At 42.9% G+C, this 26710-nt stretch overlaps 1 protein-coding gene across 1 annotated transcript in view; it reads right to left on the reverse strand.

Moving 5' to 3' along the window:
• Positions 1-26710, reverse strand: part of CA10 (carbonic anhydrase 10) — a 354499-nt gene that overhangs the window by 287251 nt on the left and 40538 nt on the right. Inside the window, exon 2 of the mRNA XM_006019771.3 lies at positions 3244-3318. Within this exon, the coding sequence (XP_006019833.1) occupies positions 3244-3318 (75 nt within the window). The remainder of the gene's footprint in view (positions 1-3243; positions 3319-26710) is intronic.

The raw sequence follows: 26710 nt of genomic DNA on the forward strand, positions 1-26710 counted from the left end.
GGTTGTTATATCTTCCAGACTGTTTTCCATTACTGACCTGAGCAACTAAGCACGCAGAATAATACACTTCAATGTCCTTGACAGTCCAAAAGCAATTTCAAATAAATCCAAGAACCTGCTTCAAACCGTATCAGCACGTAATCATGTTTTTATGACCATGGGCACAGCTCTTTATAACACACATTTTTCCATTCCCAAATCCCCTATCTTAATCTTCATCTCATTTGTGCCATAGCCTCATGTCAAAATAATTTAGCAGCATCTGGGGTGTGTCTTTTCTAATCTTATCACCAAATCACAGGTGACCTGGTAACAATGGCATAATATGACATGAGACCAAATTTGGAAATTCTTGTGAAAGCTTGCACAAAACTGAATGTGCTATTTTCTAGACAGCCAAGGAAATAAAGCCCATGCAGAATTATTCATGTTACATTCATAATATAAAGCATTGGCTTATCTACACACTGATGTCCTGAAAGAAGGGAAGGGATGCACATTTTGGTCACTTAAAATAATTGTTCTAAAGCTTAGAAAAAAATATCCTATTAGCAGTAACAATAACAGCTAGCATTTTACCATATATTAAATATCAGGGTGCTTTGAGAGCTTTTTAAGGGGTGCACTGTCAGATATGCAAACATGACTGCAAGATAAATCCACACATTTCAAACAGGAATACATAGACTAAAAACACCCTGGCCTGCTGTGATCTTTCTGAGTTCTCTGCATCTCAAAACTGCTCTTATATCTTTTCAGAGTCAAAAACAAGTGAAAACAAAGAGCTGACAATTTCCAAACAGTGCCTCAAGTCTAAAAAAGGTTGAGAACTAGTGCTATATGCCTTCAACCAAACTGACTGTCTAAGGTGGTGGAACTTGCCATATTTATCATCCCTACCTGATCTGCCCTACATCACTATTAATTCTCCAGTCCTACTGAGCTAGTAACTAGAGCACCTATTTCAGACTATTGTATTGGATTCTTCCCATCATTACAGGGAGTTCTCACTCTTTCAAAGTAGGCACGGGCAGTTTCCCCAGGCTGTTTGGCCCAACAGTTCACATTTAACAGAATACATAAATGCATCCCGTAGTTTCCATTCTGCTTTTTCACCAAATCTCACACACGTCTCCCTCAATGAACAGTCTCAAAGCACTTTCATAATGAACAAGAGGTAACAGGAAGAAAAATTAACCTCACCATTCAGTTTAAGTTACTCCCAGTGTCTTAGCATATGGGTCTCTGCAAAAGTTTTATCCTATTTCAACTGCTGTGTTTTGTGTCTGGGTGACATCTGGTCTGACAAGTTGGGGAATGTGTCTACATATAGATTACAACTTCCAGATTACAGAGTTGTTGTATTGCTGTTTAAATAATCACGTGCCATCTGGGAAGTTTCATAGTGGAGGGTCACTGAACCGCAACAGCTCTCATTCGAGGAAGAGCACTTTAGGACAGTGAAATGGCTACAGCCTAGGTACACTAGTCCAGCAAAAATGGTTTGTGTAAAATGGAAAGGGAGGATAGGGCAGGGAAGCTGAAGGGACTTTGGAGAACTAAGGGGGAAACAGGAACTTTAGTCAGTGGAAAAAAAATACAGAAGAGCATTCATTTGCAGAAGAGGAATCCAATTTAACTGTATAACAAACCAGAGAAGTAGGAGACATGCTGCAGAAGAGAGAAACTTGATCATTTAACAGAAATCATATACGGAAGGGGAATCCTCAAGTCCTTAGGAGGTTTTGGCCAAAGCCCAAAGAATATTCAAGTGTGGCAAGGAAATTTGGGGAGGTGTGTGGGTCGTTTTGTCTACATAAGTTTGTTTCTTGGGCCAGCTAAAGAGTGGTGGGGTTTTGAAACCCGTTCAAAGTTAGCATTGTTTGTCTGTTAAACCTAGCACATCCTACAAGGTCGGATGTCTTGGAAAGGATGCAATTAAGCTACTGAGAAGCCTGGGGACAACCAGGCTAAGAGGTCCTATTTTCATGGAAGATAACAGACAAAGAGCTTGTGTACCAGAAACTTGCTCAAGAGGCCAAGAGAAAGCCATGCCGCTTATTCAGACCAAGGGAAGCTTGCAGACTCCCAGCCCAGCATCCTGGAGAGCATCCATTTGAGGAGATCTGTATAACTAGATATGGCTAGTCGAGCATACGCTCCCATTCAGTAACAATACAGGCAGTCCTCGACTTACAGTGTTTCGCACTTACAACGTTTATAAATGGACATCCCGTTTCAACTTTCTGACGTCAATTTAGACTTTACAACACTTGATCCGATGCAATGCTATGCCAGTTAACAAGTTCGCTGTGTCACCCATCTCCCTGGAGAACATCTGTCCAAATTTCCTTGGACGCTTTCTTTAAGCAAGCAGACAAGACTCCAGAAAAACCTGCAGCCAAGACTCCTGAGAGGACTCCAGCCAAGAACCCTTCAACACCCCAACCAAGAGCCCTTCAAAAAGTCCAGCAGTCGCCTCAAAGAAGTCCTTCCAAATCAATATGATTGCTATTTACAATATAAATACATTAAATGTAGCTGTATTACTCACCTATAATTGATCGAGTACAAAATTCTGGGGTATTTTTGGTGAAAATAGGGTATCGGGCCTTGGTTCAAGAACCAATCCCCCATTTATAACACTGTTTCTTCTGAGAAAACTGGTTCTGAGTTAGAAAGTTTTGACTTAAGACGTGGTTTTCAGGAACCAATTGTGTCATACGTCCGAGGACAGCCTGTAATATAAATCCCTAGTGAGGCTGCCTTATCTCAGTTAAGGAACGTAGATAATGGAGCACTTTCCCCATTGTTCCTTGTTATGTGAAGAAAAATAATTGGGAGCTTGCATGTTAGGTTTGGGTTTTGTTGTTGTTCCCTTGTTGGTTCACTATTTGTAGGAACCTGCCTTGCTGGCCACCTACTGTGAGATGCCCCCCACCCTTCACCTGCTTTTTTCACAACTGAACGACAAGTCAATCTAGGTGCACATTTTAAAAAATTAGCAGAAGACCACTCAACACTAAGTGATAGCAAGAGTCTCACCGATAACTGTACACCACCTATTAGAAAAAAGACAGCCAGGGTCTTCAGCTAATGTGCCAACAAAAGCTTCATGCTATTTTTTGTAATGTATCAGCGTTTACATATGTATATTCACCCCCTATAATACACGGACAAAATGGTGCCACTATCAGAGCAAAATGATTTATTAAAAGCTTGGATTTTTAAAGCCGTGCTTACCTGGAACAAAGCTTCCCTGGACCACCTCCTTATACGCCCACCAGCCTTCATGGATTTTTGGTGAATTCTGTTGAGCTTAAAAAGGAAAGAACAAAAGAAAATGTTAAACTAGAACAAAACAGAGAAACAAAACTCAATATAAATACTTTTGAAAGCTTCAACAGATGAATTATCCTCTGCCATCTATCACTGCATGGCTTTGGCAATGCTCCATACTATGGACACCCAAGATTTCATGGAAATGCTGAGGCCAGAACTCAGATAGTCCAGCATAAATCACAGACAAGCCTCTGTTTGCAACACAGAGCCTATGAAACACAGGAAAATAGTTCAGAACCTACCCAAGACAGGACAAGAATATAATTATGTAATTTAATGTTATCTAGTTCATTACAATATTTTGTACATTAATTCAGTGCCTTGCATCCCAAGTAATTACTAAGCGATTCTCAAAGGTCATTTTGCTTCATACAAGCATCATCAAAACATTGCCTCCTCTGAGCAGAAGGGAAACAATGAAGAATATAAGTACTGCACTGCTCAATGCACAATTCAAGGGGAAGGGACTCTGTTAACAAATTGCCACTCCTCTCTGCATATCAAGAAACTACCAGGACTTTTACATTTCTGAAATAAATTCAACAAATGATAAACAAAATGCATTACTTTCAGATGTTCATTACCTAGTTGCTAGTGTAAATGAATCAGATGTCCAGATTTAATCTTACAAATTTGAAGCCATGCACAAAAGCACAAAAGTAAGAATGAGGTTTCTTAGACAACAGTGCATGAACTAAGGAGGTAGTGATGATGAGTAGTATGATTAAATATTCTTCTCCAAGTAACAGTCACTCTCCAGCTTCCCAAATTATGCTTATTCTACATACCTGTGTGTCATTTTTACCTTAAAAATACTGCACTTTTCCTTATTTTCTACCCAAGAGTGGTCTCAAACTTTGAGAGGGAAGAGGCAACGGTGAACTACCAAACAATAAAGACTGTCCTTCCTCATAACAGTTGAACTGCTTCCTATACCCATCCTATCCACCATAGGGTTATTGCATTAGAGGTCTTAAAATAGGATATAAAAATGCAGCATGTCGCTTGCCAAATACTGTCTCATGCTATTTGACTTGCAAGTGCCTGAGCTCTTAACTGCTCCCCAAAAAGGCTACGCTTACCTTTGAACGTATCACCGTGAGCAGTTCAAGTTAAGATCATCAAGCTGTAACCTAAAATTCTCCTTTCTGGGCCACAACAAGCATGAACCTCTCCAGTTTTCCTTTAGGGCTACTCGACCACCCTCCTGCTCAGGTGGTGTTAACGAGGCACACATGCCCCACTGTGGCTGGCATAATGAACCTGGGTCTCTCTGCAGATTTGCAACATCTGGTGAAAAGCCAAAACTTTGCCATTCTTTTGTGCAGCTAAACACTCTGGTAATACAGTTAGTATTAATAGGCCCCGATTTATATTTCTCTGTATCTTGTTGCTATGTTTCAATGGAGAGAGGTACCCATAGCATCTCTTAGCACGTAACGTACACCTGTATCATAATGAACCTGGTTCTCTCTGCAGATTTGCAACATCTGGTGAAAAGCCAAAACTTTGCCATTCTTTTGTGCAGCTAAACACTCTGGTAATACAGTTAGTATTAATAGGCCCCGATTTATATTTCTCTGTATCTTGTTGCTATGTTTCAATGGAGAGAGGTACCCATAGCATCTCTTAGCACGTAACGTACACCTGTATACACAGAAATACTGTTAACTAACCTTTTTTAAATTCCAAACTACAACAGCTAGATTGCAATTAAGAGAGAAATCTCAAAAGTGTGTCCCACTTTTCTTCATAATTTTGGCCCCAACCCTGAGAATGCACTTGACTGTACATGTGTACAAAAACACATATATAGTCCAACTGCAGCCAAAGAGATTATTCATGTGAATCAAGCTTAACAAGTGTGTATGCCTTTGACGGTATTGGGACTGTAATCTCCTTAAAGGTAGAAATAAAAAAGACTAAGTTTGCAATGGGCTATCACTTGAATTTCCATTATGTGCTGTTTCTGCCTTTGTATCCTTATAGAAAATGCTTTGGTTTTCTTGGGTAGGGTTGCTATAGTTTCTTGGGCTGCCTTTAGATAACAGACACAAGTATCTTTGTTGCTGTTGGCTTTGGTTTCTGGATACAAAGGATTTATTTGTCGTGTATTTTGTCTTGTGGAACATGTGGAGCACAACAGTTTCTATAAATCACTGTCTGCAAAAGCCATCTGTGTAGAAGCAATCAAAGCTCTTTATCAGGGAGTCACAAAGATGGCAGTAGATATCATATCACTAGAGATTGGCTATGTGCCACTGAAGATGGGGAGAAATCCTGAAGGAAAGGCAATATCGTGCCCCTCTGGAAAAGCATGTACTGTACAAGTCTAGACAAGAGTGCTCCAGTTTTCCTTTAACTGCACTAAAATTTGGGGGTAGGGTTCAGGAATCTGGATGATTTGTTTCTCCTTAAAGCCATAATGGTAATGGTGCTCAGCCAGTTCATCAGTCCCGAAAATTCAGCGCTCATCAGATAGACAATCATCTTGGTAAAAATCTTCTGCTATCTGGAATAACACAGTCAGTAAAAAAAACTGATATGTATTGCCATAAAGGGTGAAAAGAAAAATATATAACTTTTGGTTTGACTATGCCTTAAACTGTGGGGTGCAGTACAGCCCTACCTCTTACCAAAATCATTCAAGATACTGTGGTGATAGGGATGTATATGTATGACACCTCCATTGCAATACCTATATGCATCACAGGCACTAAAAAAATTAGTCTTAAAGCATCCCTCTGAAAACGGGGAGCTTTCTCATTTGTATTCTAAGCTCTTTGGTGCATGGACTGTCTTACTATCATACACAGTAGGGCCTCTGTCCATAATTGAAGCTCCTAATGACTACCGCAATACCAATAATATTGACTTTATAGATAGGAAATCCAAGCACAGAAGTGTAATAACCAAGATGTTCAAACCTGATGGCTCCTAAATGAAACTGTCCTGATTTCAAAAAAGACTGAGATTCTCTGGGTCATGTTCACAGAATCATAGAAAATGAGGGTTGGAAGGGACCTCAGGAGGTCATCTCATCCAATGCCCCTTCTCAAAGCAGGACCATCCCCAATTAGATCATCCCATCCAAGAAAGGCTTTGTCTAGCTGGGTCTTAAAAACTTCCAAGGATGGAGACTCCACAACCTCTCTGAGTAACCTGTTCCAGTGCTTCACTACTCTTCTCATGAGGTTTTTTTTTTCTAATCTCTAACCAAAACTTCCCTAGCTGCAACTGGAGACCACTTCTCCTTGTTCTGTCATCTGCCACCACTGAGAACAATTTAGCTCCAATCTCTTTGTGACCATGCACACAGCTCTTGGACACAGTAGTTGAAGGCTGCTATTAAATCCCTCCCAGTCTTCCCTTCTCCAGACAAAATAAGCCCAGTTCCCTCAGCATCTCCTCATAAGCCATGTGCCCCAGCCCCCGAACCATTTTTCTTTGCCTTGTGCTGGACTCTCTCCAAATTGTCCACATCCTTTCTGTAGTGGGGGGCCCAAAACTGGACACGGTACTCCAGAAGTGGCCTCATCAGTGCAGAGGGGAATAATAACTTCCCTCAATCTGCTGGCAACACTCCTACCAGTGCAACCAAGTATGCCATTAGCCTTCTTCACAAGGGCACACAGTTGGCTCACATTCAGCTTATTGTCCTCAGGTCCTTTTCTGCAGAGCTGCTGCTTAGCCACTGGCTCCCCAACCTGTGACGGTGCATGGGATTATTCCATCCTAAGTACAGGATGGAGCAATTTGCATGGAAGGACTCTGCAGTTGTCCTTATTGAACCTCATGAGATTTCTTTTGGTCCGTTCCTCCAATTTGTCTAGGTCTCTCTGAATCCTAACCCTACCCTCCAGTGTATCTACTACTCTCCCCAGCTTGGTGTCATCTACAAACCTACTGAGGGTGCACTCCATCCCCTTTTCACTGATGAAGCCTTACTTCAATGTGATGTGAGACTACCCAGCAGATCTAAGAATTGGGCCACTTATTTAGCTGTCAATACATAGAGCTAGAAGTAGATATTTTGCCACTCAGATTTGAAGTTTGGAGTTTAAGAGATTTCTCTAAATTAAAAAACAAAATGTGTGGCAGAGCCAGAAAATAACACTTCTTAGGTCTTAAACAGTGGCTTAATCAAAAGACCGTGTATTCCCTTATTAGTCGTGAAACTAATTAGAATTGCACCAGAGTTTATAACCAAAGTGTAAAAATCTCTCAACCATGATAGAAAATGTCCTCACGCTCTGGACAAAATACATAAAAACAATAAACATTTGGTTTCAATAATTATGCTAGAAGATGAAGCCAAAATTTCAATATATTCAATATATATTCTTGACCTTCATATATTTCAATATATTCTTGACCTTCCTATATTTGCTTATGTTCAAAGCATCTCTTCATCCATAGTATTATAGAAACCATAGTTATCTAGTGTATCATTAACTTAAATGTTGCTGCTGCTTATGGTATATTTTCAATCTTTTGCACGATGGCTATCAATTTCTGAAAACAACCGTGCCGTTACAACGATACATTGGATTTAGCAGCTTTCTTTTGCAGTCTCATTCTCAGATCAAACCTTTTTATACAGGGGACACAATTACCCCTGGGAAAATTCCAAGAATCTAATAAAAAAGTGTCGCTGTCAATAAAAATTACAAAAAGGGATGTGACACTCAAACTACAACAGGATACAAGAGGACCACTCTGCACTGCTCAGTCAGTAACAGATGGTTATTGGTTTCTCCTTTCTTTAAAGTGACTGACTATAAACAACATAAACAAAAGTAAAGCCAAGATCAATTAATGACACTGGCTGTGTCAAAGCAGAAACCCAACAAAGGCCAAACAGTCATAAGAGCGCACAGCGGTGTATGGATGCAGAATTTTTCTTGCAGACTTGAGGTTCATGTCAATTATTGAGATACAAGACATTTTAATGAAAGGGCTACTGGACTGTGCACTCTTTACACTGTACATTTGACATTATTACCAGTGTAGTCTAGAGACCTCACCTCAAAACAGGGAAGGCTTTAATGGGCTATATGCAGTAAAACATGTAGAAAAATGACAGTCCCTGCTCCACTACCATAATATCTTAATAGCCACAATTAGACCCAGTTTGAGCTGGCATCTCATAAATCTGGTACTGGGGGGTCGGACTCGATGATCTATTGAGGTCCCTTCCGACCCTAACATCTATGAAAAGCTATGATCCTGTGATCTGATCTGTGCTGGGGGACCCCTAACTGTGTGTGTTCCAAAAGCTCTTCCTGGGAGGTCAGAGGACAGGAGCCAGCATGGGCACATCCAGATGTGCGTGGACATTTAGTTCCCCGGGGACAAGTAGCAGTGGCACACCTTGCACCGCAGTTACCTTTCCCCAGGGAATGCCCGTGCCACACAGGCTTTAGCAGCCAGCAAGTTGCCCTGGATGGGGTAGGGGAGGCTGGCCCCATCAGCCTTACCTGGGGTCCTCCCAGGGCTGCAGCTGTGCCGATTCTGCAACGTGGAGCCTGGCCGGCAGCTGCAACACAGCTCCTGGCGGCCCGACTCTGCTTTTCAGCAGCATGTATTGCTCGCCTGTGCGCTGCACCACTTTTTTTTTTTTGGCGGGGTTTTTTTTTTTGACCCCTAAATATCCAGGGGTCAAAAAAACCCCTGGGGAAAAAAATGGTGCAGTGCACACTTGGGTAGCATGCCCCTGAAACACAGAGAACACTGGACTGTGCAGTATGTGGCGCTGCAAAGGTGTTTGCAGTGCCAAACCGCACTCTTCTGGATGCGCCCTCTGTGTGCAAACTGCAGACGAGGATGACTCAAGGAGTCAAGTTATTATAGGGAAACAGCTACAGGAAGATAAAGATAATCCAGCGTGAGGGGCTGCTGATTTTAAGTCCACACAAAAACAGTTCTCTAGCCTGAGGGGTACTCAGTATTACTCTTGGTAAACTTTTTCATATAAGACTTATTTTCAAGGTCTTCACCATCATTAAAGATACCATAATTAAGCAAGAGTAAAGGATGTTCCTTAAAAAATAATTTTGGTACCTACTTAATATCCCCTTGGATTGTAAATTAAAGTGTTACACAGTTTTGCCTTAGGCGGCTAATCAGTTGCCCAGAAGTGGCGACACTGGATGGATTGACAAATAGATGCGCATATATGCACCTTGCAATGGTCTTTGGGATGGAGGGAATACTAAAAGTAAATCATTTATTATACTCAATAACCCACACTGATTCTGTTGTTAATAATTCTAACATCAAAGGAAGTAACAACAAAGGTAAGATATTTGCCATAGTTTTCTGCATTAGTATGGAAAGAAAGGTCATCGCTCTCAGTTGTGTGAGGTGAGTAAGAAAACTAGATTATCAAGGCTTTGTACTAAATAATTGGATGCCTGTGCAACTGTTTCAGCTCCAAGAGGAGAGCACAACCTGGCACCACCCTACGCATTCCAGGGGTATCGGCCCCTTCTCTATTTAACAGACATCAACATTACAAGTGTAAAAAGGAGTTTAAGACACAAAATAAGATACAGCATCAAAACTATTTACTTAAAACATCTCGGCTAAGGCAAGAGCACTGTTGGAGCCATTGGTGAAATGCAGTGACCCGTAGTCATTGAGTAAATCAAGGGAAAGGAAGAGGAGTTGCTGTCAGAGCACAGCTAGGGAGACAACCTCCGGTGCCTTGCTCTTCCTTGGATCCAGAAACCTCAGCATGTTATACCAGCTCAAGCAAAGCTTTCCACAAGAAGTGTGCAGAGTCACTGCACATGAATTTGCAGTCTGCCACACATGTGAATATACCCTGGTGCCAGAGCCTTGTTTTCACAGATCCTACAGGGACTTTCCATGCAAAGAAAAAAAACAGACTCATGAAGCCTCTGATACATAAAATGAAGGGGAGGAGGGATGTGTGCGCTCTAAAACCTTCCCCTGACCCATTACACCAACCCATCTGGTGCAAACGGCCAAGAGGTCCCACTAGACTGATGAATCTCCACCAGGGTGCTGTGCAATATTTGCACTGTTAGGGCATGTGTAGACAAAACGGGGGCCCTAAATTGAAGTGGTGGGTTTTAAAAAACACCGCTTCAATTTAGGGCTGATTAATAAACCCCCATGTTGTGCACACACCTTACCCGGCTCTCTGGCAGGAAGGGGAGGGCAAGTTGCTGACGAGCAGAGCATTCCCTGGGCTGCGCGGGGGGCTGGTGCTTCCCTCCGCAGCAGCAGCGGTCCCACAAGACAGCACCCGTCCACAGTCACCCAGCTTCGGCGGTCCCGGGGCACAGTGCAGCCATGGAGGAATGCACCAGGCCTCCACGCAGCTCAGGCAGGCAGGCTCGGGGTGGGGGGCAAGGAGATCAGGCTCACTGCTTTTCTTGGGTAAAGCTGCTTTCCCGGGCTGCTGCCAGGCTGCCCGCAGGGCTTCCTGCAGAGCCGTGGAGCTGCTCAGAGCCCGGTGCTTCGCTCCGCAGCTGTGGGGGCAGCAAACTAAAACTCCTTGAAGGAGCCCAAAGTCATTTAAGGTGCATTACACCACTGAATTTCCTACAGTGGCTGGTATTAATGTGCAATGTGCTGCCGAGGCGTGCAAACACCGATACCGTTAAAACAGTGCAAAAGCTTTTAACCCGCTTTAAAGTGTCATGCACACACGCCTCTCGTTTTGTCTACACACGGCCTTAGATGTACAAACAAATACACCTGGGTCACAAGATACACTCAGCAATTATAAATAGGAATCCACAGTGTCACAAATATTCTGACCTGTTATGGTCTTGCTGACTTCTTCGCAGCAGAAGAATTTGCCTATCATTTTTCTGTAATCAAAAAAACGAGTGAAAGCTAAGATCTGGCATTTTCTGAAGGGTGCCTTGAATCTAATGAAAGGTGCTTTGATCTAAAAGGGTTGAGAACCATTGCACTAGATAAATGAGAAAGCTGTTCTTTATTGCTGAAATGTAGTCTAACCCAAAACTGGATTAGTAATAGAAGAGTGCTGTAAACAAAGGGCAACAGAATTAAGATGAGCAAGCATATGGACCCTCCTTGCTGGGAATCCTATCTGTGACACTCACACCTGAGGCACATGGTCTTTATGCTCATGACCATCTGACATGATGGCACTGTGCCTGATCACACGGGTTCCAGCTTATGGCTGCCAGGCTTCTGCCAGGGAATAAGACTTTTTACATGGCCAGCCTCATGAATACTGCAAATGGCATAGTCTCCTCGGTGTGCCTCTTTTAATCCATTTTAAACAAATGGTAACGCTTATGTATTGTTATGGCTCCCCCATGCCAGCACTATGTAATGGACATCCACGTGTATCTGATGTGACTTACAACGTTTCGTGTTACGTTTCACACTTACAACGTTTATAAACTGACGCCCTGTTTCAACTTTCTGACATCAGTTTTGACTTTACAACACTTAGTCCGACACGATGCCACACCGGGGAACAAGTTTGCTGAATCGCCCTGGAGAACATCTGTCCAAACTTCCTTGGACACTTTCTTTAAGCAAGCAGACAAGACTCCAGAAAAACCTGCAGCCAAGACTGCTGAGATGACTCCAGCCAAGAGCCCTTCAACAAGTCCAGCAAAGTCACCTCAAAGAAGTCCTTCCAAATCAATATGATTGCTATTTACAATATAAATACATTAATGTAGCTATGTTACTCATCTATAATTGATTGAGTACAAGATTCTGGGTTATTTTTGGTGAAAATAGGGTATCAGGCCTTGGTTCAGGAACCGATCCCCCATTTATAACGTTGTTTCCTATGGGAAAATTGGTTCCGAGTTACATTTCGACTTAAGATGCAGTTTTCAGGAACCAATTGTGTCGTAAGTCCAAGGATGCCTGTATTCCAGTTTTCCTATGTTCCCATTGTCATGGTAGCTAGGTGCTTTATTTAATAGACTGGTTACATGCATGTGGTCATGTCTTTCTAGTGGCTGGCCCATAAGGGGTGTAAGAGTCTGCTGGCTTATTCTGAGGTAAAGGAGCTTCTTGTTGTTCACTGGCGTGCATATTTTTGCTGCTAGGTCTCTAGCTTGTGCTTGCCCACAGGTTCCTTACACTTACAAATGTAGTTTTTCAAATATGAAATTCATGAAAGTATTATACACATGCACACACCATGTGGAAATACCCACAAACACTAAGCTCCCAGTCTCAAAATGAAATTGTTGCTCACAAATCAACTGAACTTCTTTAGTCCAGAGTTTCAAATGTCATGTACGTGAATTTAACAAACCGGTTCAGAGAGGGATTCGGGAGAATATGCGAGGGAAGCAGGGATAAAAGAAGTGGAATAAAAGTAGCAATAAAAGAAAGGGAAAAAAGCAAAGAGTGTCTTCAACTACAATTCTCTTTACAAGTTTGGGTATCAATGTACAAGCGTCCTTCATCTACATCTACTGTACTTCAAGGAATTCTCTCCATCTTTCCATCCCGTTCTTTTTGTCAAAACAACATTCAATCGAACTTACCAGTTTTCAAAAAAAAAAAAAAAAAGCTAAGTGAAGCAGCAAGCTCAGCTAAAAAATATAATAATCTTTTAACACCGGTGAATATGGATTGTGCCACTGATGTATTTCTCGTACTTGTACAATAAATGAACAATTTCATTGGCATCATGCAAGAGTACTAAAATGACGAGCCGTGATGCTACCTTCCCCAGTATTTTTTCATTACATTGAGTTTCTGATTCCAGCTAAAATGTGTGTTTAGGGAACTCCACCAACACGTATGCAAATTCAGAATTGTTGCCTGACATCATCTACATCGGTATTCCTCAGAGATGCCGTGTTTGAGCCATCTGCTTGAAGCCCGGTGCATCTGAGGTAACATTATGAGCATAGATTATTGTAGCCGTATGATGAACTGCCTGCAGACTTCTACAGCGCTCAGGAACAAAAGGGATGTTTAAACCGCTCTCCAATCTACATTTCAGATTAGTTCAGAACAATGCTGGCTCAATTCTTCTCTCACAGAACTGTATTAAACACGTCTGAAATAGCTGCTTTTTCTATTGCGTTGCCAGTATTATAAAAATTGTGAAGAGGGGACAGGTTTAAAAGGCAATGATGCATTTATAAGGAAGCTTAAGAATCCACACGTTTCATCACTAATCTGCTCTCGTAAAAATGTTTAAATGCCTACAGCAGCATGCTGTACAGAACCTGTAGACGTTTTTTCTGAGAAATTACTGAAATTGTGGCCCTCCAAGACAGCTAAAATCATTAGGAGAGGCTCTCGCCTGCCAGGAACAGTCTATTGCAGAAGTAGTTTCAAACAGTGTTCTTGCAACAGTATATAAATGTCATTGCAGAAGCAGCCCAATACGCTGTACAGGTTCCCTCGCTTTACGTGGGTTCTGTACGTGCGAATTTGCTCTTATGCAGTGATCCTTTTTATACCAAAAATTTGTTATATGTGAGATAAATTCACTCATGCAATTGGTGTGTTGGAAGCCTGCAGTCAGCGGTTTTGTGCGGTGCATTGTAGGAGTGATGCGCAATAAAATATCGTCTCCCTGTGGATCTGTGCCCCGTGCTCATTGTCTGCGACACGTGTTTCTGTAGTTGCCATCCCTATTATATGATAGTGTCCTGTGCTTGTGTGCACTGTCTGCTGTTGGTGAGTACCAAAATTGTCTTGTAAAAGTGGTAGAAATGGGTCTGGGGGTCAGTACAGTCGAGGTCTTGGAACGTATCCCTATTTGTTACATTATAAAGTGGGGTCCCTTTATGCAAATTCAATTTACGCGCTGTTTTCCAGGAATGCATGTACAGCATAAAGCGAGCGAAACCTGTATTTGCATCTGCCTTTCACAGTCACAGGTTCTTTCAATGATCTTTTTCTGCATTGACATCAGTGGTCTCTGGAACTGGGTTGCTGTAAAGCCATTATGCTAGATCCCATTCAGTGTAGCTATGTAGGGAAGACGGCTATTTATTCAGTATTGATATGACACACCAGAAGCTTTCTTTTTTATCAGATTCCTGTAGATTTATCTCATTTGGGAGTTAAAAATATAGCAATAAAAAAAAAATTAGGGGTTCAATCCTGCAAGAGGCCAAGTGTCTCTTGAAAAGGGCTAAGTGCTCTCAACTCCTGCTGACTTCAACACGAGTGAAAAAGACTCGGGACAAACATGAGTGATGTAAACTGCAAAAAAAAAAAAATAAACTCTCTTCCAAACCAGGGGTGTCAAACATACAGCTGAGGACTGGATCTAGCCCAGAGCTGCTTCATCCAGACTGCTGGGCTATTGGCATGCCACAGGAAGTTGGGGGAAGTGGTCTATTGCAGAATCCTTTGGGTTCTGGTGGACATGGAGATGGACAGCAGGGGGACAAGTGAGGGATCATACAACCCCAGTCATCCTCTGGCCACTTTGCCCATTGATACCACCATAGCTCCGGCTCCTCAGCTGCTAGCCCCTCTGTTACCACCAAATGCCGGAACCGGAGCTGCCTTCCCAACATGGAACACATGGCCGTGTCGGTAACTCCAGTCCCAGCATGGTCCATGCAGCACAAGGAAAGAGCTGGAGTTGCTGTTGTGGGCACTGGCTGCTACCACCCAAGTCACCCTGGGCCCTGGGCTAGATCTGGCACACAAGGAGCCCCGTGAGGCTGCAAGAAGCCCAGGGGCAGGAGGTGAGTTTGACACTCCTGTCCAAAACAGGCCATTGTTAAAATCATAAATTATTGACCAACCACTGCGGGCCATGTGCCAGTCTGACTGTATATTGGCTGATTCAAACTCAACCGAAATCAATGGAGAGTTTTCAGTTGATATCCATGGGCTTCAGAGCAGACCCATAATGAGACGTGAGCGCTTCTGCAAATGAATTCCTACAACACTAGAGAGAAATGGGACTGCAGTCATACAACCACAAAAGCTGCATAGTTGCCAGATTTATTTTTTTTCACTTTCTCAGCTGGCAGCAGAAAACTGACTATTGCCATTGATCAGGAGGGCCACTTGTCAAGCAATTCTCATTATGGATGTAAAACACCAAGTCACAGCCACTAAAAAGCTGCTTAGGTCACAAAGTCTTTGTAGTGTCCTCACATTTTACAAAGGTGAACTTTCTAAAGGAGTGATCCAGCTGTAATGTTGCCACTCCAGGCAAATTCAAAACTTGCTGCAGTGCCTTCTAAACAGAGCTGAGTGATGTGTCCTTGATGCTCTCTAAACATCCTGGATTCAAGAGCTCAACTATTCAGCAAACTTTAATTTGGATGGCCCTATCCTGTGTCCTCGTTCTGCACTGAGCCGTTAGTCCTTCGGATATATTACGAATTCAGGGGAAAGTCTGCCCAAGTCGACTTCCAAGAATTGGTCCATGGAAGACCAACCAATTGCTACTAAGATTTGATGGTACCACCAGTCACACTGTAGCAACTCCATGGTCTACAGTTAAGAGAGACTGCCTCATCTGAGCTAGAAAGAAATTGAAGGAAATACTATTCAAAGTATAACCCCCCTAGGTCTGCTATGATCCTAGTGAAAATAGATAGCGATGGATCCCAATTTTGAATAAATATTTTTAACCTCAGTTGCAACAGAATTTTCCTGATATGTGAATGGGGAAAACTATTAAGGATTTCTCACTTTCTAGTAATTGTATTGGTATTTCTACCCAAAGTTTATTTGAAGGAGCGCTTTTATGAGGAATTGCACTGGTCTGGGAGCCCCAAATTCAGAGTTGGGTTTCCAGCTCTACCAGTCACCAACACCGACCTCAAGCAAGTCACTTCACTGCTCCGCGCCTGTCTTCCTTTCAAACTCTTGTCTATTTAGATAATAAGTTCTCGGGGCTGGGCTTGCTTCTCATTATGTGCATGTAAACTCATAGCACAAAAAGATCTTGGTTAGGACCTCTAATGCTACTGTAATATGAAGAATCACAATACATAATTAATATAGAACATACCTTAGTAAATATGCTTTCCAACCCCCTCCACACCTTGCCCAAAGCACAAGCTTTTGAACAATTACATATTTACTGTTCTACATTTAGATGAAGGATACACGGGACCTGATTCTTTCGACACTTGTATATGATACCATCATAGTTTCATAGTAGCTAGGGTCAGGAGGGTCCTGAACAGATCATCTAGCCTGACCCCCTGGCACAGGCAGGAATGAATGCTGGGCTCACAAGACCCCAGACAGGTGATCATCCAACCTCCTCTTGAATTTGCCCAAGGTAGGGACGAGGACCACTTCCCTGGGAAGCTGGTTCCAGATTTTGGCCACCCTAACTGTAAAATATTGCCTTCTGATCTCCAACCTAAACCTATTCTCCATCAGCTTATGTCCAATGCTCCTCGTCACCCCAGGTGGTGCTGGGGAGAAAAGGGCTCTGCCTATTTGCTGTTGATCTCCCCTGATGAGCTTGTAGGCAGCCACCAGGTCCCCCCTCAGCCTCCTCTTGCCGAGGCTGAACAGGTTCAGGTCCCTCAGCCTCTCCTCGTAGGGCCTGTCCTGCTGCCCTCTCACCAAGCGGGTGGCCTCCTCTGAACCCTCTCCAGGCTGGCCACATCCCTTTTGAAGTGCGGCGCCCCGCACTGGATGCAGTACTCTAACTGTGGCCTGACCAAAGTCGCATAGATGGGGAGGATCACCTCTCTGGACCGGCTTGAGATGCACCTTTGGATGCATGACAAGGTCTGGCTGGCCTTGCTGGCTGCGGTTCGGCATTGGCGGCTCATGTTCATCTTGGAGTCAATAATGACTCCGAGATCCCTTTCCGCCTCTGTGCTTTCAAGAGGGGAACTCCCCAGCCTGTATGTATGCTGTGGATTCCTTCTCCCAAGGTGCAGCACCCTGCATTTGTCTATGCTGAACCCCATCCTATTCTCATCTGCCCACTTTTGTAGTCTGTCTAAATCTAGCTGCAGCCTCTCTCTCCCTTCAAGTGTGTCCATCTTGCCCCACATCTTAGTGTCAACAGCAAACGTGGACAGCGTGCTTTCCACCCCCTCGTCCAAGTCGCTGATGAAGATGTTAAACAGTGCGGGCCTGAGGATCGAGACCTGCGGGACCCCACTGCTCACATCTCACCAGGTTGAGTACAACCCGTCCACCACTACTCGCTGGGTGCGCCCCATCAGCCAGTTTTTTACCCATCCATCATTCATCCTTGTGTAGCATGAGCATAAACTGGGATCGAACTTCCACAAAATCAGAATTCCCCATTCATTTACCTTAATGAATGAATTTTACGTGCATTTCATCCTGGGTACAAATGCTATGCACATGTGCAAAACAGTGGAGAACAAGGCCTTCAAGGCTGAGGAACACCAAGTTTTAGTGGGTTTTTCCTGACCTGAGCTCCCTTCTTTACTGTTTTAACCATTCTCTACCTTTAAATTATTAAAGAGAGAGCTAGAAGGAGAGAGATGCTGCTGCTGGGCTCTCCTAAGTACTTTGACCTGGATTTACCTTACGCTTCATGAGGTAAACCCTGATCCCTCCAAAGTCGGGAAGGAAATTATTTCAGTTTAAGGTGCATTACAATATAGGATCCCATGCAATACTTATAAGCCAGTATCACTGCTAAACTGCACCTAATCCTCTATGTCCATCAACACCTTCCACTCACTTTATTCCTCATTTCCTGAGAGCCTGTGTACACAGGAGACTTGCACTGTGCTGAAAAATTAACAGACTGTAGTTTACATCTTAATTTCATTCCACCTTATACCCCTACTTCTGAACTTGGCCTAGTATCAGCTTTGTGTTAAATACAGATGAATGTTTTTATAACCACCGCCCTTTCTCAAATTAAAAGAGACTGACAAAACGACATAGCAGTAATTATGCATCAGATTCCAGAATGAATAAATTAAATGCAACTGGTAACTGTGATTTGAGACCTACAGAAAAGCACTACATGGCAAGAAGAAAAAAACTTCGAAATCTGCCATCCTAATATTATTTAAACAGGGAAAAGACCTCAGATTCTAACCATGTAGCCTCATGAACAACCTGTACTTGAATTTGTCCAGTGCGCCTACGTGCTCTTGGCTTTCTGGGTCTAATAAAAAAGCACGTCCTCTTGGCCTGGGCCTGGAGGCCTGTTCTTACAGAGCAGATCTCCATTTCCTGGAGAGCTGAGACTCGACGGTTCAGCTGCTTTAGCCCTGCAAGTGCTGCCCAGGGAGTTAGCCTATCTCCTCCTACAAATGTTCCACAGTCCTGCTCAGGAATCAGGAGAAGACATTATGCTAATTATTTCCCCTTCAGTGTTGCAGGCAGCACAAAATAAAACGCAGATCTGCAAAGCTACTTGATTATTCATTCCGGGCATCTTGGCAGAATTTATTCACACTACCTAACATACCATATGTACCACATGCTTCTTTTTTTACATACTGTGAATTAGTGGTATTAGCATGAATGGTGCAAAGGACAGAATCATATTTTTTTTGTGAAATAAGTAACTGAAGAAAAGCTACAGGCTTTACAGGGGCCAGACTGAAACGCATGGAACATTTGAATGCAGGTACAGCTCTTGCAAATCTAATCAAGGTCTTGAATGCCGATCGAGGCAGTCTGAACCTTGAAGGCTACATTCTGGCTAATTCTGGAGGCATGCAATGGTAAATTAGACTCTAATCCTCCGAATCTATCCACTGTACATTTAGGTTAGGTACAGACATTACACTGTTACCAGTATAAGCGACTGGAAACCAGTCTATACTCATAACAAATGTTTGGCACATGTAAATTAGTTAAAAAATGGCAGAACCTGGTCTAAGATTTGCGCCCCGCACCCTACCCCCTCCGGGGCAAATGTGTTCTGTTTGCTACCGATCTAAACTATACCACTTGCAGAAAACCGCATAAGTTCGACTGATTCTACATCAGATCTTTTGAAAGTCTGTACCTAGCCTACGTCTTACAACAGCGGAGAAGAGTAAATGAGCAGGAGCCTCTAAGAGTGTAAAAGTTGCCTGTTCCATGCAACCTGATCCCAAAACAGTCATCTCCAGGGATCCTGATTTTCCCTGATAAGAAAATCACAAATTTTCTGATAAAAAAAATCACAAATCCTCTGATAAACCCCCCCAAAATCCATGATGAAAATGGAAGTCCGCTATATATATAGGTATCAGTTGAACATCAAGTTTTCTTGATATTTTTACAATTTGAAAGCAGTTTGGAAGCCTATCGCTTCCTCATGCCTCAATCACTATAAGATAAATTCTAAATACCTATAAATGTTGGTATACGATTTTGGGTTTTTTATCATGGAAAATCAGAGCTCTCCCTGCCCTCTTAGCTGACAGAATGCAGGTCCAGGCCCCTCACTCCCAAGCCACAGCCCCCTGGCCATGCCAGTGCCCCTCACTCCTCCCCCACTACAGCCCCCTAGCCTTGCTGGTGCCCTTTACTTCCCCCCGGAGCCCTGCTGCTGCCCCTCGCTCCCACCCACAGCCCCCCTGCCCCCTCGAGCCCTGCTGGAGGGGGCCCCCAGCTGCCAGGACTATGGGGCCAGGGACCCAGGTCCGCAGCCCCCCTGCTTGCTGCAGCAGCACCCGAGCCCTGGCTGGTGCCTGCAAGAGGCACCACTTGCTGCAGCAGAGTGGAGCACAGAGCCCAGCTCGCCCTTCCTGCTGCCTGCCCACTGAAAGCTTAGGTGGAGGGAGCAGGGCAGCTCCCTGCCGCTGCATACACACCTGGGAGGTAGGGGAAACCCTTGCCTCCCAGATCCGTGCATGGGGTGGGCTGCCCGCTGTGGGCTTGGGCTCCCACCCATGGAACTCTGCCAGCCTGCAAAGAGCTCTTTGGAAAAGTGCAAAATCAGTGGGGTTTCCACTAACGTCAGAAATCCGCATTTTCCTTGGGTAAAGGGGGTAACCCGCATTTTTCTCTGTTTTTCCATGGGAAATGGAAAACCCAGATCCCTGGTCATCTCTTGCATAAAAATGTGATTATATACAGTAAATCAGAATCAGACTTAGGACAACTGCAGTAGGCAGAGGAGCAAATTAAGTTTTTAGCCGTCCTGGGCAGAATGGAGTAGTCAATATGAGCCAGATCTCACAGATACATCTGGACATGCAGACCTTGATTTTGTAGCTCAAGCTAAGTAAACCATGCTTTGAGCTTGCAGTCTCTAGTATGCTAGTCAAGGTGCCAGCCACCACAAAACCTTAATGGAAGCTTTAATGAAAAATAACTTTCTAACATTTTTGGCTCATCCCGTATCTATAGAAACACGCATCCTGAAATAGAGGGTTCAACAAAACCCATGAAAGATTTTATTCTTTATTAAAAAGAATCCTAGAATAGTTTACATAACACCCCAATAACTGATCTGTACTAAGAAGAACAATAGAAAACTAAAACCCACTTGAGCTCCCTCCAAAATCAAGGAGAGTTGTCTGACGTGAGGACTGAACCCAGAACCATCAGCTCTAAAACCAGCAGCTACAGATTTATCAGCATTTGGCACTTATAGTCTTAAATATCTATGCAGTCCAGGTGCTAGCCAAACACCCGCTCCTCACCTCTCCATATATAGCCTAAGCTTCCAGAAGTCTGTAATATAAAACTTAATGGTATGAGAACGTATTGGTTTAAAGGCTGCACATGCCAAATGATTCAGACTCGTTTTCTTAGGCTTCATGTCATGAAATGTTTCATAGATTTCATAGGCATTAGGGCTGGAAGGGACTTTGGAAGATCATCGAGTCCAGCCCCCTGTCTCAAGGGCGGGAAGTCAGCTAGTGTCAAAGGATCCCAGCAAGATAAGTGTCCAAACATTTCTTAAAAGAGTCCAGAGTAGGTGCCTGCACCACCTCTGGAGGGAGTTTATTCCAGGCCTTGGGGGCTCAGACAGTAAAGAAATTCTTCCTTATGTCCAGCCTAAAAGGACATGTTGCAATACCACATTTCAGAAGTACTGCCCATTGGACTGGTAACAGTGAAATTCATTTAAGCCAATGGAGATATACATGTGTAAACCAGTCCCTTGGGGTTCAAACAGGTGTAGCTACACTGACTACCATGGAGCAGTGAAAACTGAGATCACATTGAGGATTGGCCCCATGTGTTTAATGGACAGTTTGTTTCAAACAGGCTTTTACACAATTGCATCAATGTACAATTCACACTGAAATAATTAGTGGGGAAGGGGTGCTCTTGTTAAGGCTTTTTTCAAACTTATTTTAAAAGGTGCGTGCACTTGTACATTACAAAATCATCGTACACAAATGACACACACACTTATAACAAAACCTAAGTTAGGTTGCTCACAGAACTATAACTTACATTGTGTGCATCATCACAAGATGAGGGAGAGAGAGAGGAGAAAAGAAAGGATTATAAAGGGCTCAAAAAATGAAAAGCTTTCATCAGCCATGCCAGATTTTTTTTTTTTAGATAATGTTTTGCTCAGAAAACATGTAAATGCTCTTTCATTATTAAGTTAATACTTTCCAATTCCATAAATCCTTCTTCCACCATCCCCATGTGTAAGAGGTCTCACTGCTGCCATGAACAGCAAACAGTATTCAACCTGATCAAAATAGGGACGTGACTTGTTCTACCATCCATCTATGTCACTTCTGAAAGCAGAAATAAGGACCTAAAGTCAGAATTTTGCTGTGGTACAATGATTTGACTGCTCTGCACATTTCCCATCCATTGTAATTTTGTGTTGTCTTGTGAAAATATTTAAAAACCTAGGCACAAAAATAGGGAAGATTTTACCACTCCCTCCCTTGACTGGTAAATCTGTAAGCCATTCTGGCACCATACGGGATCCAGGAGAGTTCAGCCCAGGTATCCTGACAAGTCTCAGCGTAGGGTATTGGGGTGGTGGCAGGCATCCTGGGAAACACTGCTAACTATAAGCAAAACTGGAGTGGCTGCCTGAGCTCTGTGTTGCCTTCTAGGAAGCAAAGGAGCATGAAGTCACTTCAGTCCACCTTCCTTCAGGGTGCTGTGCTGTGTTTCTGAGAGATATAATTCCAAGATCTCACCCCAAAAACCTGTACACCTCAGCTGACATAAGGACAGATGAGGCTCACAGCAGCACCAAGGTAAAACTTGAAGAAGAATTCAAAATATAAGACAGTCAGGTTATTATTTCTAGTAACCATTTGTCCTATTAGGCTAGTGTGGGACTGATGGAGATCCAAAGAACAGGAAATAGAGCCTGAAAGAAGGGCAGAATCCAGGAATTCATGGGGCACTTTGGCTGCAGATCAGTAGGTAGGAACTCAGAAGAATTCTCCAAATCCTTGCAGAACATGGTCAGCAGTTGTGCCTACCGCTGCTGTCCAAACATGGCCAACAGTTGTGCCTACCGCTGCTGTCCAAACATGGCCAACAGTTGTGCCTACTGCTGCTGTCTAAATATGGCCAGCAGTTGTGCGTACTCCTGCTGTTTAAACATGGCAGAAGTTGTGCCTACCACTGCTGTCCAAACATGGCAGCAGTTGTGCCTACCACCGCTGTCCAAACATGGCAGCAATTGTGCCTACCGCTGCTGTCCAAACATGGCCAACAGTTGTGCCTACCACTACTGTCCAAACATGGCAGCAGTTGTGCCTACCGCTGCTGTCCAAACATGGCCAACTGTTGTGCCTACTGCTGCTGCCTACTGAGCTTCTGGTAAGGGTCAGAGAGATCCCTGGGCCACAAACCACATTTTGCAGCAGTCTAATCTACGACTTTTACAGCTACATTAGGCTGGGCAAGAAGGAATACACTGCCTCTAATGCATCCCTGCTCTCTGGCCAGACCATGAACAGCTCTGATAACAGACTCTGATAGTGATACTTGAGGCAGGCAAAGGAATACACACAAACCTTTACCTGTGCCTGGCCTACAGCTCCTGTTTGCAGTTTGCTTTCATCTACGCAACATCAAAGAATAGAATTTATTCAGCCCTTTACTCTTGTTCTTCCAGGTGAAATGCATTCATGCACATTTCTACTGTAAACAATTTCACACGGTATAAAGGAAATGGGAGGGAGGCTTTGTCTAAAGGTGAAAGCAGAGAACCAGCACTTAGAACTTCAGCATGTTATTTATGCCTTCATCTGCCATTATCCTGGCATGCGACTGCCAACCTCTGGGCCTCAATTTGTCCTCTTGTAAAAATGGGGTGATAATAATTGCTTTTCCTATTCAGTGTGGGAAGGAGCAACAACACTTATTTTAAGGATTCCTTTGAGGTTACATTCACTAGGGCTTTCTTATGGACATTCAAGGCCCCCTTACATTGCTCTGGCAATGCAAAAAAAAACCTTTCAAAATTGTAAATTATAACTGCACCTGCTTTCAGATCAAGGAAAGAAGCTTTCAGGCTCCTTTATATTGCCAGGATAATTTAAATGAGCCATAGCATAAATTAGAGCAATGCCCTTTAATGTTCAGAAAGAGTTTGAGATCCTCAGCTGGAAGAGAACAGTATAAATCATATTCTTACTAGAAACAGTAAAAATGCAAGTTTTTGGCTTGGTTGGCCACAACAGGTGATAGGCAATTTTCCTCATGCATAAAAGATACATGGCTAATCATGTACGTTCCAGTTAAGTATTGTTATTAAGAACAAAGCCAAAAGTTATACCTTGAGCTTTTGAGCTAGAAAAAGTTGAAAAATGGTTTGACTCAATTTTCCCTAAGTGCTGAATCACGCCACCAAAGTAAATGATGGATTGCACTGTGGGGTGAATCATTTTATGTCACTGCACCCAATTGAACACGAAATCCTGCATGCTGTTACACAGTGCATCTATAAAACGTCAAATATTCCTGTAATGCTTATGCCCTTTTAATGCACCTCTCACACATAATAGAGTATTTCTATGTGACAACGCAGATCATAGCTGTTATACGCACCTCAGATAAGAGTGTTTGGGTAACATGGTGATGGTACTAAGAAAATGAAAAAATATTCCTGCAGAGGTTCTTAAATATGAACTATTTTGTACAGATCTCTGTCAACCAAACAGTACCCATAAAACCTGATTTCAGAGATAAGCTTAAAAGACTTACAGGTGGCTTCTCTATCCTGAGTGGAAAACCTGGGAAGTTTTTTTTGTTAACAATTTGGGAAGAGTTACCTAGAAAGGACTCTTACAGCGAGGCTCTTACTTTCAGGTTATTTATCCTCTCCTTCCTCCGATACCATACATGTCCAGATAATCCATCTTCCTTTTGAATCAGGTACAGAATACTGTTCTTTTTTAACTCTTTTGTGGCAAAGAAATCAGTATTTCATCCGCACTGGATTGCTATAAGGAATCAAAGCAACTAAACTGAGGCTGGAGAAATTTAACCATGTCTACTGCACCATAAGCAAAAAAATGCTGATTATAAGCAGGGTAAGAATTGTAAAGGTTAGTGCCAGTGCAGATTCAGCAACCCATGCACAAAAACTTGGGGCATTTTTAAGCAATGGAAGATCCTTAAAATGCCTATGCTATTCGGCTCTCTTATTAAGATGATCTTCTAGCATCTCTGGGGGGAGCCCCTGCACAACACAAGTCTGCCCTGTGCTCTCCAAGGAGGGGCAATGTCTATCTAATGAGACTTGTTAGCTTGTAGTCTAGATTGAATGTTTGGAAAAGCTTGCAACATGATGCTGTAAAAGGAAGCAAGACGTGTTGCGGTATCAACTCCATAACAGGCCTGACCTTACAAATTATGGAATGCCCTCGACTCCCATTAATTTCATCGGAGTTTGGAGACATTCAGCACTTCAAAGAAATGGCCGCAATATCCTTGAGCCTTCGTTGTTTAATAAATTATTAATGACAAATTAATAGGACTTCCTTTAAAAGGAAACCGCTTTTAAGTTCTTCCTGAAAGGGCACAGATGATAGTACAATCTTATCAGAGTTCTGCTTTGACTTACTTTCTTCCAAAGGGAAAAAAAAAAAAATCAAACCTATGTTTTTAAGTTGATGAACCAGCAAATGCCAACACGACGTTCAGAGATGTCAGGGGCTGGAAGGGACCTTACAAGATCATTGGGTTCAGCCCCCCTGCACTTGGGCAGGAAAGACTTTCAGGCAGAAGTTATCCCACCATTAACATACATTTAATTTCTTTTCCCAACTCTCTAGCCACAGCAAAGGGGGAATGATATCGAGTTGCCTTATAATAACTGTGATCGCATATATAGAAACGAAGTATTCAGCATTGTTTAGACAAGCTCAGCGAGAGGAGGGGGAGCGGGGGGAAGCAGATCTCTGTACTAATCTCAAGACAACTGGCATGGCATCAATATTAAGTGCCTGATAAAAAAAAAAGTGCTGAATGTCTCTCTCAAAGTACCGTCTGCTATCAAACCCCACTGAAGCCAACAGTACGGTCCATTGATCCTCACAAAGATGGGCTCTCCAGCTTGTGATAAGGAAACAGTCTGAAGAGCCACTGTGTGCTGAATCTCAAGAAAGAGCTGCCTGGCATCATATTAATAATGCTACTATCGATATTTTAATAGTATAAACAGCAGTTGCACATCTGACAAAAACTGCCCATGTTCAATCCCCTCTGAAAACTGGCCCCGACTACAAAGAACAAAGGGGTATTTTTCAATTTTTGTACTGGAAACACCAACTGCTACTGTGTAAAGTGCTGCACTGCTCCAGAACAGGAAAAGTCATTTTCAATATGTCAGCAAAACCCAGCAAACACCGCGGCAATAAAATCCTTCAGAAGATAAGAATAACGAGGATGCAAAATTATTTTGATCTTACTGAACTGGTTACATAGGCTTTGGTTTTTAGTCAAGCTAAAGCTGAGAGTCAGGGCAGCAATCCAAATCATTTCACAGTCCACTAGACTACCTAAATCCTCCAGCAGTTAAACCTTATGTCCCAGCTTTTTTAGGATCACAGAATCAAAAAAAAAAAAAATTATCCTGACCAAGTAATAACAGCTTTGCTCGTTCCAAGAAGGAACCTGATGTCAGAACATAAGCCAAGATATGGATCCATTTCAGGTGCTGGCATAAAGACAGAAAATTGGACCCATCAAAATGTGACACAGCTGTAGGAGCTCTCTGCCCTCCTGACTATAGTTTATTAGTTTCTTAGTGATAGTCAGTTCCTTGTGCACGGATTTCTGGACATGTTTTAAGAGTGGAAAATTGAGCTCGCTGGCTAATTTCTTTTCCCTGAGCCAGCAGGCAATACCCTCACTTGCCCTGAATAGTAGATTATATCATGAGTAGTCTCAGCGATACCAGTGGGATTGTTTGTGAAGCAAAGCATTGCTCAGTATGAGCAGGGTATCAACGTGCAAACCTCAGGAATAAGTTTGTCCAGGAAATCAAGCCTGCAGGAAT

This window comes from Alligator sinensis, unplaced genomic scaffold (genome assembly GCF_000455745.1).
Source record: "Alligator sinensis unplaced genomic scaffold, ASM45574v1 scaffold876_1, whole genome shotgun sequence".
NCBI classification, from domain to species: domain Eukaryota; kingdom Metazoa; phylum Chordata; order Crocodylia; family Alligatoridae; genus Alligator; species Alligator sinensis.